The sequence below is a fragment of the Grampus griseus genome (genome assembly GCF_964374135.1).
Source record: "Grampus griseus genome assembly, chromosome: 11".
Taxonomy (NCBI): domain Eukaryota; kingdom Metazoa; phylum Chordata; class Mammalia; order Artiodactyla; family Delphinidae; genus Grampus; species Grampus griseus.
In genome coordinates, this window is record NC_139005.1 from 5,375,542 (window position 1) to 5,388,163 (window position 12,622).

The 12,622-nt window shown below is 44.4% G+C and overlaps 1 protein-coding gene across 1 annotated transcript in view; it reads right to left on the bottom strand.

The window, feature by feature from the left end:
- The window catches only part of ANO2 (anoctamin 2), a gene marked incomplete at both ends in the record, with an annotated part of 319,797 nt that overhangs the window by 164,907 nt on the left and 142,268 nt on the right, over positions 1 to 12,622 (bottom strand). The window contains 2 exons of the mRNA XM_082665221.1: positions 2,644 to 2,804; positions 9,210 to 9,344. Coding sequence (XP_082521347.1) covers positions 2,644 to 2,804; positions 9,210 to 9,344 — 296 coding nt within the window. The remainder of the gene's footprint in view (positions 1 to 2,643; positions 2,805 to 9,209; positions 9,345 to 12,622) is intronic.

Below are 12,622 nucleotides of genomic sequence, written 5' to 3' on the forward strand. Positions count from 1 at the left end.
TGCCAAAAGCTTTCTCTGCATCTATTGCGATGATCATATGGGTTTTTCCTTCAATTTGTTAATATGGTGTATCACACTGACTGATTTGCGTATATTGAAGAATCCTTGCATTCCTGGGATAAACCCCACTTGATCGCGGTATATGATCATTTTTAATGTGCTGTTGGATTCTGTTTGCTAGTATTTTGTTGAGGATTTTTGCGTCTACGTTCATCAGTTATATTGGCTTGTAGTTTTCTTTTTTTGTGACATCTTTGTCTGGTTTTGGTATCAGGGTGATGGTGGCCTCGTAGAATGTGTTTGGGAGTGTTCCTCCCTCTGCTATATTTTGGAAGAGTTTGAGGAGGATAGGTGTTAGCTCTTTAAATGTTTGATAGTATTCGCCTGTGAAGCCATCTGGTCCTGGGCTTTTGTTTGTTGGAAGATTTTTAATCACAGTTTCAATTTCAGTGCTTGTGATTGGTCTGTTCATATTAAAAATAATAGTAAACATTTAACAAGAAACATTTACTATTATTTTTAATTGTAATTTGTAGGCAGCCATGCCTAGGGGATCTTGGCTGCTGTAACCAAATACACAATCACATAAAACACACAGCAAGGCCGTTAAAATAACAAAACCAACCCCTAAGCCACAAAGCGCTGACACAATCCCACCGCATTTGCTTTCCCTCCACTGCTGCTATGTGAGAGAAAGAGAGGGGAGCTGGGGGTGGTGAAACGGTCGTGAACCTCAGAAGGGGTGGGAGGTATCTATTCATCCATCGCGAGAGCAGGGAAGGTACAGCTGAAAACCAAGTTTCCCCACAACAAGGAAGCACACATCCCAGGAGAGGTCTTGAGGGATTGTGGACCAGAGTCAGTAAGCTTCAGCTGCTCAGTCACAGTAATATTTGCCAGACAGATTCATGGGAATGAGGGGTGCAGCATATCAAAGCATGGGTGCGTCTTTTGCGCTCCGATCAGTTCAAATGGATTTGGGGTGATTACAAGACACCGCCTTTCGAGAAGCAGGCACAGAGCCGCCTGGCACCGCGTGGGTCACACGCTGCAAATTCAGGTTGTTCTCCTGACCCTTCCTGTGAACAGTTCCAGAGCTACACGGCCACAAGTGCCCTTTCCTCCGACCCCCTGCCCCTATTCTGTGGGCTGACACTGCCCACATTCCTGGGCAGTGGTCATTCTCCCTGGGAGAACAGAGTCTCTGCTAAACACCTTCCTCGGTGGCCTGGTCACGTGGGAATCTTTCCAGCTCGGTTCTGTCTCCACCCACGTAGAGGTGCCCGCAGGAGACAGAGGCCACTGGGACCAGTTCTGGCAGCGGTGCTAGAACAGACCTCGCCTCTCTCCTGGTCACACTCCCGGGATGTGTGACTCACGGCCCCATCCTGGTGTGTCCTCCAGGCCCCCTGGAATCACGGATAAACCTAGCAGCTTCTGCAGCAGGACAGTGGCCCTGCCGGTCTGTAATCCAATGGGAAAGATGAGGGCCTGCACTGGATGGATGAGTGAAAGGCAGGCTGCTACTCCCAACAGGCTGAAACATATCCCCTTGGTCCCTTCCTTAATACCCGTGGCTGTGTCTTCTTAGAAATGTTCAGTGACCACGGGGTGGTTATCCCAGTTTGTAAGAATAGAAGTGTGTGTGTGTGTACGCGTGTGCATGCGTGTGCTTCTAGTCAGATAGCTGTGGCCCAGAGAAAGTTTATTACCCCAAGACTCTGGGGGGAAGGGAGGAGGAGGAAAATGAAGGAACTATTTGTTCCTTCCTTCAGAGATCCCTTGGGTGAGAATATTGAAAACATCCCTCTGGCATTAGGTAAAATCTCTGCAGTCTACACTCGCCTTGTCCCGGGAACTGCACTGAGCGTGGAGGCAAGAGACCAGGTCTGGGCCCACCTTTACCCCCAGCTAACTCCGTGACTGTGGCAGTCACCCCACCATTCTGAGTGTGACACCAAATGACATCTAGGACTTGCCATGTCTTAGGAGATGTACCTGGAGGTGCCTATGAGTGTGTGAGGGGTTTTCAAAGCATGCATGGATGGGTTCAATCTCCAAATAAATCCTACATGAGATTAATACCAGATTCACATTACTCTATCTCTTTAAAAAATATATTTATAAAGCCACGGAGGATATTCTTAGTTCTATTCACATGTATGAGTAAAATAGAGAAATCTATTTCTATCTCTTTAAAAAATATATTTATAAAGCCACAGAGGATATTCTTAGTTCTATTCACATGTATGAGTAAAGTAGAGAAATCTATTGTCCCTAAAATGCTTTTTAAGGTATAAGGACCAGGGCTTCCCTGGTGGCGCAGTGGTTGAGAGTCCACCTGCCGATACAGGGGTACACGGGTTTGTGCCCCGGTCTGGGAAGATCCCACATGCCGTGGAGCAGCTGGGCCCGTGAGCCATGGCCGCTGAGCCTGCACGTCCGGAGCCTGTGCTCCGCAACGGGAGAGGCCACAGCAGTGAGAGGCCCGCGTACCGCCAAAAACAAAACAAAACAAAACAAAACAAAAAAAACCCCCCAAATACTAAGGAAGTAAACCGAAGGATATGGGCTTTAGAGCTTGGTCACTGTACCCATTTAAAGGTACCCCCCATAGAAGCAAGCCTCATGGTGACAACTTACCCCACAGAGCCATGAAGATGGAGAAGAAGACAGTGGCGGGGTTGTCAAACAGGTGGCTGGCCCGCGCCGTTCCACAGGCTGAGCTGAGGTTCCAGTAGTCACAGGACTTGTCACACAGGGGACACATGGTGAAGGCATTCTGTTGGTCACACATCTCTTTGCTGCAGAAGACAGAGGCTGCTGGGTCAGGGGGGCTCCAGCGGGACCCTTCCCAAGCCCATCACCACCAAAACAGCTCCCACTTCCGAATCCCTGGTTGAGCTTATCAACTCCAACAGCGAGGTATGTTAGAGAGTTGGAATTGGGTTCTTCCCTTCGGAAGTGTTATTCTTATATCTTGTCTTAAAAAATGAATGGGCTACCTTTGGAGATATGGAGCCCCCTGTCACTAAAAGTGGCCCAACAGAAAGTTAATGACCATCTATCAGAGATGCTGTTCATTGGACAATGCCACATAAAGTCCATTCAAAATGTGCTGTGTCTACGGGGCTGGTGGGGCGCATCAACAATTGTGAATAAATCACCCATCGGAGGTCAGATTCCATTGCTCTCATTCAAGCATGGGCTGTCTCATCAGTGAGTAAGGCTGGTCACACAGAGGAACAAACACGAGTGTGCAGCTGAACCAACACAATTTCTTCCTCTGGAAGGAGAAGTCATGTGAAAAAGAATGGAGTCAGGTGGCTAGAAGCCCATTTCTAAGTGCATCAGCCATGTGACTGTTTGTAGAAAGGGAATTAGTAACCTCAACTTAATAAGAATTATCACAGACCTAGAGAACAAATGTATGGATATCAAGAGGGAAACGGGGGGTGGGATGAGTTGGGAGATTAGGATTGACATATATATACTACTGACATTATGTATAAAACAGATAACTAATGAGAACCTGCTGTATAGCACAGGGAACTCTACTCAATGCTCTGTGATGACCTAAATGGAAAGGAAATCCAAGGAAGAGGGGATATATGTGTAAGTACAGCTGATTCACTTTGCTGTATAGCAGGAACTAACACAACATTGTAAAGCAACTATACTCCAATAAAAAGTCTAAAAAATAAAAAAGAAATTTTTTTAAGAAAAAAAAAGAATTATCATAACCATGAAATGGGATGAGGGAGGCCAGAAGAATAAGGTAAATTCTTCCAAAGTCTAGATTCCAAGATACCTGGAGAAGAAACTAGTCAAATAACCATCACCTATATTCTCACCTATCTTCAGTGTATTTGTTACAGGACTCATACATGTATTTGAAATTCCATTCATTCGTTAGGTGATTAGCTGGACCCAATTAATTTAGGCTCACCAGAGTGCTTGCAAATAAGAACCGAAGTATTCTCGGCCCTAACTGGCTTCCCCAGTAACCCTCCACACTACATTCTGGTAGGAAAATGAATGAACTCATCACTCTGGTGTGTCATATTCCCCCTGGGGGATGGGTACATGGCTAAGCTCATGGTTTTGGGAAAAAGGGTGGAGAACTGGCAATTTCATGAAAATGAAGCACTGGCTGTTCTCACAGAGCAGCTGGAGCCACGGTGATGGGGCCGCAGGGGACCCCAGGCTGAAACCACAGCTGGGTTTCCTCCGGAAACAGGCAGCAGAGGGCGCTACCGAGCACGGTACAGTCGGAGGCCGCTGCCGGCGGAGGGAGCTGGTACCTGGGTGCTGAAGCCCGGGATTAGATGAAACCCAGAAGCCGGCAGGATGCCTGCGTCTAGCTCCCCATCGCTAAGCAGTCGAAAGGTTTCACCGAGGGCTGTCACTGTCTGTCAAGTCCCAGCTTTCAGGCTTGTTTTTAATGAGTCACGGCAGGGAAGGCCGCCTGTGTGAGAGAATGGAAACTACGTCTCCGAGGATAAATCCCAGTTCCTCCATTGGCAAGTGTCAAGAGCGGCGACGCGCTCACATAGACAATATTAAATAGTAATTTCTTAATAATAAGTTCAGCCGTGCTAGCTTCACCTGGGCATGCGCTTGTTGGTAACTGGAGAGCAAGGTTCATTTTAAGTCTTCTGGGTCAGACACATGTTGGCTGCCTGGTGGAGGAGTTGCTGCTTTTGGAGAGGAGAGTACCTCTTAGAAAACAGACTCACGTGGAAAACAGTGGGTCTGCACAAAGCCTAGTAAAGAGCTTTGCTTCTAAGCCATTTCTGAGAAGACATGAGTCCTTCTCATATCTTTGCTGCGGAGGGTTTTTTTTTTTACACATAGAAGGGGGTGGAATCCTAGAACACCTAATCTCAATCAAAACTAGTTAATGCTGGGTTTCCCTGGTGGCGCAGTGGTTGAGTCCGCCTGCCGATGCAGGGGACACGGGTTCGTGCCCCGGTCCGGGAAGATCCCACATGCCGCAGAGCGGCTGGGCCCGTGAGCCATGGCCGCTGAGTCTGCGCGTCCGGAGCCTGTGCTCCGCAACGGGAGAGGCCACAACGGTGAGAGGCCCGCGTACAGCAAAAAAAAAAAAAAAAAAAAAAAAACTAGTCAATGCTAAAAGGTCAGAAGTAAAAAAGTATTAGCCACCAACTTGGCACACTCTGAAACTTAAGGGCTGTGTACATTACTGGTTTTAAAATCAGAACACAGTCAACTGCCAATCATTTTGTACAAAATGGCAGCCGTGGTACATGGATACTCATCACATCTTTTCAGTTTGAAGTCAGAATGCTCTACGTGTATTGGGTTGGGGTTTTTTGTTTCATCTTTTGGGTTTTTTGATGCAAGCAAGTTGAACAGAATTCTGGAGAAATTCTGCCTTAGGATGACATTAAAAGGACTCTGTAGTCTCTGAAAGAGGCTGCCTCTAGACAAGCTGAAAGATGGGGGAACCTCCCCTAGAACTGAAGTCAGGTCTGGGTCATTCACTAGCTGCCTTCACCACAGATTCCCAGTTCGAAGTAACAGTGGCTATAAATGCAATGGTGTATTTCTTCAATCTATCATTTTCTCTACGAAGCAGAAGATTGATGAATGGGCTGACCATCAGGTGAACCAAGACCCCAGAGTGGGTGGTGTCCTCAATGAGTGACCCACTGCTCACAGGTCAGGCGACACAGAGCTGTACTAGCCACAAAGGGAGGCAATTATTCAGGAAATTCAGACAGAACATCTGCTATTAAGGTCTCAGGTCTAAACTGACCAATTTTTGAAAATATGGTTTAGATTAATTAGCTTTAAAAAAATGCTCCAGTCTTTCCTAGGCGTGTAAGCAAATGGAGAACAAATGCAACCAACCCCTTGCTGAGTCAAGGAAGCTTCGTGCACATACGGAATTATTATTTACAAGTGACGCTTGTGTCTCACATATCAAAGTTCTTGGCGATAAAAGGTACCATTTAAAGTTCCACGTGATGTAAATTTTCTGGTTTTTGATACTGTACTGTAGTTATATAAGACGTAATCACTGGCGGTAACTGGATGAAGGGTGCCCTGGGCCCTCTGCACTATCTTTACCACTTCCTGTGAATCTATACTGTTTTCAAAATAAAGCTTTTTTTAAAGTGATACACAGATACTAAATTCCAGGCTTAATGCCAAAATTAGAAACCTTTATAATAATCCCAGGAAGAGTGCAAGTTTTTAATCACGCTTAGGAGTGGCTGATAGACACAGACCCTAGAAGAGTACGAATTCATTTGGATTCAGTATTGGGACTTAGAGGCTATTCCTCTGTTAATGAGGATTGGTAGTTTGTAGAGCTTGGACTTTTGATAGACATACAATTATGATTAAGAAGCAGTTCTCAAAAACGTCTTCATAGTGTGCTTAACTTTTTCTATTTCCACCTTCTTGATTTGCCCCACCCTACTCTGAAAAACTGGCACCCAAACTTTCAAATTTTATAGCAGCCAATTTCAAACTTTTTTGTTATAGAAAGTTAAAAAAACAGTTTAAAAAAAATTTACCACAGATTCCAGTATGCGAGTATATACGTACCTGCTCCTCATAAAAACACTTATATCGCTAAAATAACTGTCATGAAACAATTCTGATACTTCCTTCTCGTGATGACTACTAATATTATGTTTCATTCTACTCTGTCCTACCTTATTCTAGTTCATTTAAAAGGTAACGATTACATTGATTCTATAATCCATTAATGGGCTGCTATCCACAGTTCGTAAAACATCGCACACTCCAGGATGTCTGCAATGATAATGATCACGTTTTACACGCGTCTAAACCCGCACGCACATGAGTGTCCATGCATGTGCATAAATAAATGACTTTGCAGCTTGTGTAGACCATGGTCATTTCCAGCCGCAGCGGTCACCGTCACATGCATTCCCGTGTGGAGAGCCAGGCCACAAGTTCTAAGTCCTGACGTAAACCAGCACACAGATGCCCTACCCGCTGCACTGAGTTGGTTCGAGGTGCGTGGTATGGAGTCCTCAGCTTGGATCAACCTGAGGCCCAGCTCCCCAGGGATCACAACGGGGCAACTGAGCCGGGTTTTCTTCTGAGACTGAACCAACTGGGGCCAGTTGGAGCAACTGGGCTGCAGAGGAGGGTAAGAGCCCTCCGGAAGACTGCACTGCTTACTGGAAAAAGCAAAGACCTTGGAGCAGGTGGAACTCAAATCACAACCCTGACAATTATTAATTGCTGCAGTTGGACAAGCGACCTCAGGTAGCATCCATGTCTCCCTCTCTCTGAGGTGAGAATACCTACTGACAACACTGATCTCTACAGGATCAAAGAAACAAAACACAGAAACCACCTAGCACCATGCCTGGTACAACTAAGACCAGGAATTTGGTAAGTACCCGTTCTTCCCTCGTGCTGCGCGAGGCAGAGCCCGGAAGTCATAGGTCCTGTGACAAAGGTCCCAGAACGCCAGTCCCGAACCCTGAACGGATGACACCACAGTTTTTATACACAAACATATCCAAACCCTTGTCTCTCATACCAAGGTACTGAGCTTTATTCTAACTACTGACACGGCCATCTCCAGTGTCCCTAACCTGCAAGAGCTTTTCTATAGAGTGACATAATGGAAGATCACCTGGTTCCTGCCACTGGTGGATACGCTTTCCTCAAAGAGCACAGCTCTTGCCCATTTCTTCAGGGTGGCCCCGACTTCCCCCATCCCTAACCCCAACTGTCGTGGACACCCACAGGCTGCCCAGTGTCCCCATTCCCCGGGCTACTGCCCCCAAGCCACGACTGGCTGACCCAGAGCCTCTACCTAAGCCAAAAGGAGTCAACAGGACTTCTTCACTTGGGACCAATCAAGTATAAAGCTCTCAGGTATGACACCCATGAGCTACAAGCAGCCGTGTCTACATCCAATGGAGAAACTCTGCAGTGAAACAAATAAATACTAGATATAACCAGAGACGGGCAGTAAACAGAAGGAGTCCCTATTTCCATAGTCCCTTGGGCTAGCCACGTGCCTGCCACTGGGGCCCCTGAGGGCCCCCCGAAACCCTGAGGATAAATTCCCTTTATCTGCGTACGTTAGTTCACATGCATTTCTATCACTTGCAACTGAAAGAGTATTAAAATACACAAATGAGGGAATTCCCTGGCAGTCCAGTGGTTAAGACTCCCCGCTTCCACTGCAGACGGCCCGGGTTCAGTCCCTGGTCAGGGAACTAAGATCCCGCATGGCTCGAGGCATGGCCAAAAAAAAAAAAAAAAAGTAAAATGCATAAAGAATGCTTCCGTTTGCAAAGCCAGTTCTGGAGATGGCAAGAGATTTAAATTCTAAATATTGGCTAAGTGTCTCAAACTCTATTTCCACATATATTGATTCATTCAACAATAATTTATGAATACTCTGCTGTGTGCCAGACGCTGTCAACTTTAGTCCTCACAACACCACCATGAAGTAGGCGTCATTGTGACCATTTCACAGCCAAGGAAACCAAGAGTCAGAGAGTGAGGTACCCAGTCACATAGTTACTATGTAACACATTCAGTCCTAAAGGACGCTCTTTTTAAGTCCCTATTTTCTTGTAGGATCTCTCTTCTCCATCAGGATCAACCTTTGTTCCATGTCTTGGGTCGCCAAGAGCCCCGCTACGGGGCCTGTCGCCTCCTGCAGTCTCTGACATCCTGAGCCACAGCTGAGGCTTCCTCAGCTCCAGAGCTGCCTGCTTCTGACACAGCCTCACAGCTTTTTATCCCAGCAGCGTCTGACCACATAGATGCCACCTCTATCCAATACCACTCAACACTTCCTGCCTTGGGTCATCTGGGAAACCAAAGGGAAAAAGTCATGAAATTGAGGGGAAAAAAAGCTTTTCTCAGGCATGATTTCTTTTTCATCAGTTTTCAGATCCTGCCCAATCAGACCCTGGTCCTGGAGAAGAGCTTGACCAGGAAAGGAAGTGGCCACACCCAGCGTGGCTCTGAGCTGTTCCCAGAATCTGTTGCTCCCAGACCTCTCAAAAGGGAAGTGACAAGTGACCTGCTGCGTGGTAAGGAAAGCGGGAAGGAGAAGGACAAAGGGTGAGGCTTTGGAAGGAGGCGTCTGAAATGTACAATGTACTTGCAACTGGGGTGAAACTCCAAACGACTGACACGTGAGAACTGAGTCTTTTCCGTTAAAACCAACTCACCTGGGAATATCTTCTTCGATCGTTGCACATCCATAAAGAAACACGATGACCCCGATGACGGATGATGGGATGAGGAAGGATGTATATAATCCCAGCCAGGCAAAGTACAGTCCAATTTTTTCTCCAAAATATTTTCTGGAAAAGGAAGAAAACAAAACATACTGAGAAGACCATAGAGTTTCCTTCTTTCTGTTTGCTCTAAACCTGAGAACGGGTTGAAAAAAGTGGAAAGGGACAAAAGTTACATGGGGAACAGGGGACCTCAGCACAAGGAATCAACAACTGGTCTTTTCTGAAATGAATCACATTCCATTAGAATCACATATACACACCTGTCCTGGCTGTTCGTGTAAAGCAGCTGCAGGAAGGAATCCAGCACTAACAGCGAACTGAAGAAAATGCCACACGTTTTGGCATCTTTACCAGACAAACATGAATAACATATCGGCATTTCATGAGTGCCATAGTACTCGACCCACAGAAAAACACACCTTTTTGAAACTAGCTTATTTAAACAAAACACACAAATTTGGGGGCATGTATACTGATATATACAGACGAACAAAGATGCACTCATAGAAAAATGACTAGAAGAAATTCGATAAAATATGAGTCATGGTTTCTTTAGCTGATGGGATTATGGGTGGTTTTTATTTCTTTTTTTTTATCTTTCTGCATTTTTTAACTCTATTTTGTTCATGAATTACTTTTAAAATAAAAAATGATTTCTTTTAAAAAGAAAAGGTACGAACCCATATCTTTTTGTTCCCCACTTCATAAAGTTAGTAAATGACCACATAAAGCCTCTGAAAAGGGGTTTTCCTTTTCCCTTAGATGGATATTGATGATGGATGCCTGACGAGAAAAAACAACCCACAGAAGAGACGTATATTCTATTTCTCACGAGCCTCCGATATAAACCACAGGAGGGAAATGGGAACCCAGCCCACCCGTTGATGGAAGGACTAGAGAATAAGAGGAACAAATAAAATCTATGTATCCACCACCAGAATGCTGCTTCCACTTAGGATAAAGACACTGCCAGGAAATGTAGCTTCCACCCTAACAACAAAAATCTGTTAAATCAAAACTTTTCGTGAGGGCTTCCCTGGTGGCGCAGTGGTTGAGAGTCCGCCTGCTGATGCAGGGGACACGGGTTCGTGTCCCGGTCCGGGAAGATCCCACATGCCGTGGAGCGGCTGGGCCCGTGAGCCATGGCCGCTGAGCCTGCGCGTCCGGAGCCTGTGCTCCGCAGTGGGAGAGGCCACAGCAGTGAGAGGTCCGCGTACCGCAAAAAAAAAAAAAAAAAAGCAAATACGTTAATGATTACATTAAATATAAATGTACAAGAAACCCACTTAAAATATAAAGGCATATATAGAAAAAAGTAAAGGACTGGAAAAAGATATACCATGCCAACACTAATCAAAAGAAAGCTGATACAAACAAAATAATCTTCAGAACAAAGAACATTACCAGATATAAAAAGGGACATCAAACAATGATAAAATGGTCACTTCATTAAGAAGGCCTAATAATCCAAAACACATACAGTAAAATACATGTGTCAAATGCATAGATCAAAATGCATGCAATAAAAACTGATAGAACTGAAAGGATAAACACACAAATCCTCCAGTATAAATTAGAGATTTCAACACTTCCCTTCAGTAGTTGACAGTACAAAAAAGCAGTAAGGATACAGAAGACACTTCAAACCAACTTGACTGAATTGACATTTATACAACACTCCACCAAACAACAACAGAAAATACATTCTTTGCAACACACATTCACCAAGATAGACCATATTGTGAATCATTAAGGAAATCTAATAAATTTAAAATAATTGAAATAATAAAAATGTTCTACCATGACCACAACTGAATTAAACTAGAAATCAATGGCAGGAAGCTGTCTGGAAAAATCCCCAAATACTTGGAAATTAAACAGTATCCTTCTACATAACCCATGGGTCAAAGCAGAAATCACAAAGAAAATCAGAAAATATTTTTGACTGAGGAAAATAAAAACACACATATCAAAATTCGTGGAATGCCATTATACTTAGAATGCCAGTAATACTTAGAGAGAAATTTATAGCATTGAATACTTGGTATTAAAATAAGAAAGTTTTCTTTTTAAGTTCATCTAGGATTTCTTTTATTGAAGTATAGTTGATTTACAATGTTGTGTTACTTTCAGGTGTGCGGCAAAGTAATTCAGTTATACATATACATATATTCATTCTAAAAAAGCAAGCTTTAAATCAATCATCTAAGCTTGCACTTTAAGTAGAAAAAGAACAAATTAAATCCAAAGCAAACAGAAGGAAGGAAATAGTAAAGGGGGGAACAGAAATAAATGAAATTGAAAAGAGAAAAATCAATGAAACCAAGAGCTGGTTGTTTGAAAGGATCAATGAAATTGATAAATATTGAGTCAGACTGGTCAAGAAAATAAAGGATAAAACACAAATTACCAATCTTGGGGGGAAAAAAAGAGACACCACTACAGTCCTTATCTTCCGTGTTAGTGAATGCGACAATACTAGTTGTTTTTTCAAGGGTGTTCACCTCACCTTCTCCACTAGTCCATTACCCATCTCCAGCAGAAGAGAGGGGAAGAGAGAAGGGAGGAGACAGATGAGACTTAATAAACACAAATTGCCCGGTGCTTTCATCCTGATTGTCTTGTTTCACCTCATTTTTCATTCTCCCAACATCTTTTCCAGGTGAGAACACTGACACTCCCTGGACACACAGACTTGTCTAAGGTCACGTGGCCAGCGCCTGACAGAGCAAGAATTTGACCTCTTGGCACCTGACCCCTCTGTGTCTGGTGCTTGTGCCAACGTAACAACAGCAGCAACAGTAACTGATGTTTATCGGGGGCTAATTATTTGCCAAGCTCCATTCTAAGAACATTATAAATATTCTTATTTTTTAGTCCTCACAACCCTCAGAGGTAGTATGTTATTATCCTCAAATTATAGATGAGGAAACTGAAGTACAAAAAGTTGACTAACCCAAGGTCCCACAGCCAGTAAGAAGCAAAGACAAGATTCAAATTCAGTGAGTCTAACTTGAGATTCCAGCTCTTAATGTCCACCTTATACTGACTTCTAGGAGGAATTTCAAGAAGGAAAGGAAGTGGATGAGCAGGAGACATGCCCAGGGCAAATTTGCTAAGTTCTAAAAGAACTACACCTAGCTACCCATCCATCCCCCATCCCCCACAACGTCTTCACGCTTTTTTCCAGCTCTGAAGCTTTCCCATCACAGCATCCCATCCGAGGCATCCAGCCACTCAGAGACGTAAGATTTCCCTGACCACTCTCCTAACCTGTACTGTCTACAAATCTTCTCTACCATTGCCTCTTAGGCTTTTGCTTAAGGAGCCGATCTGATGAA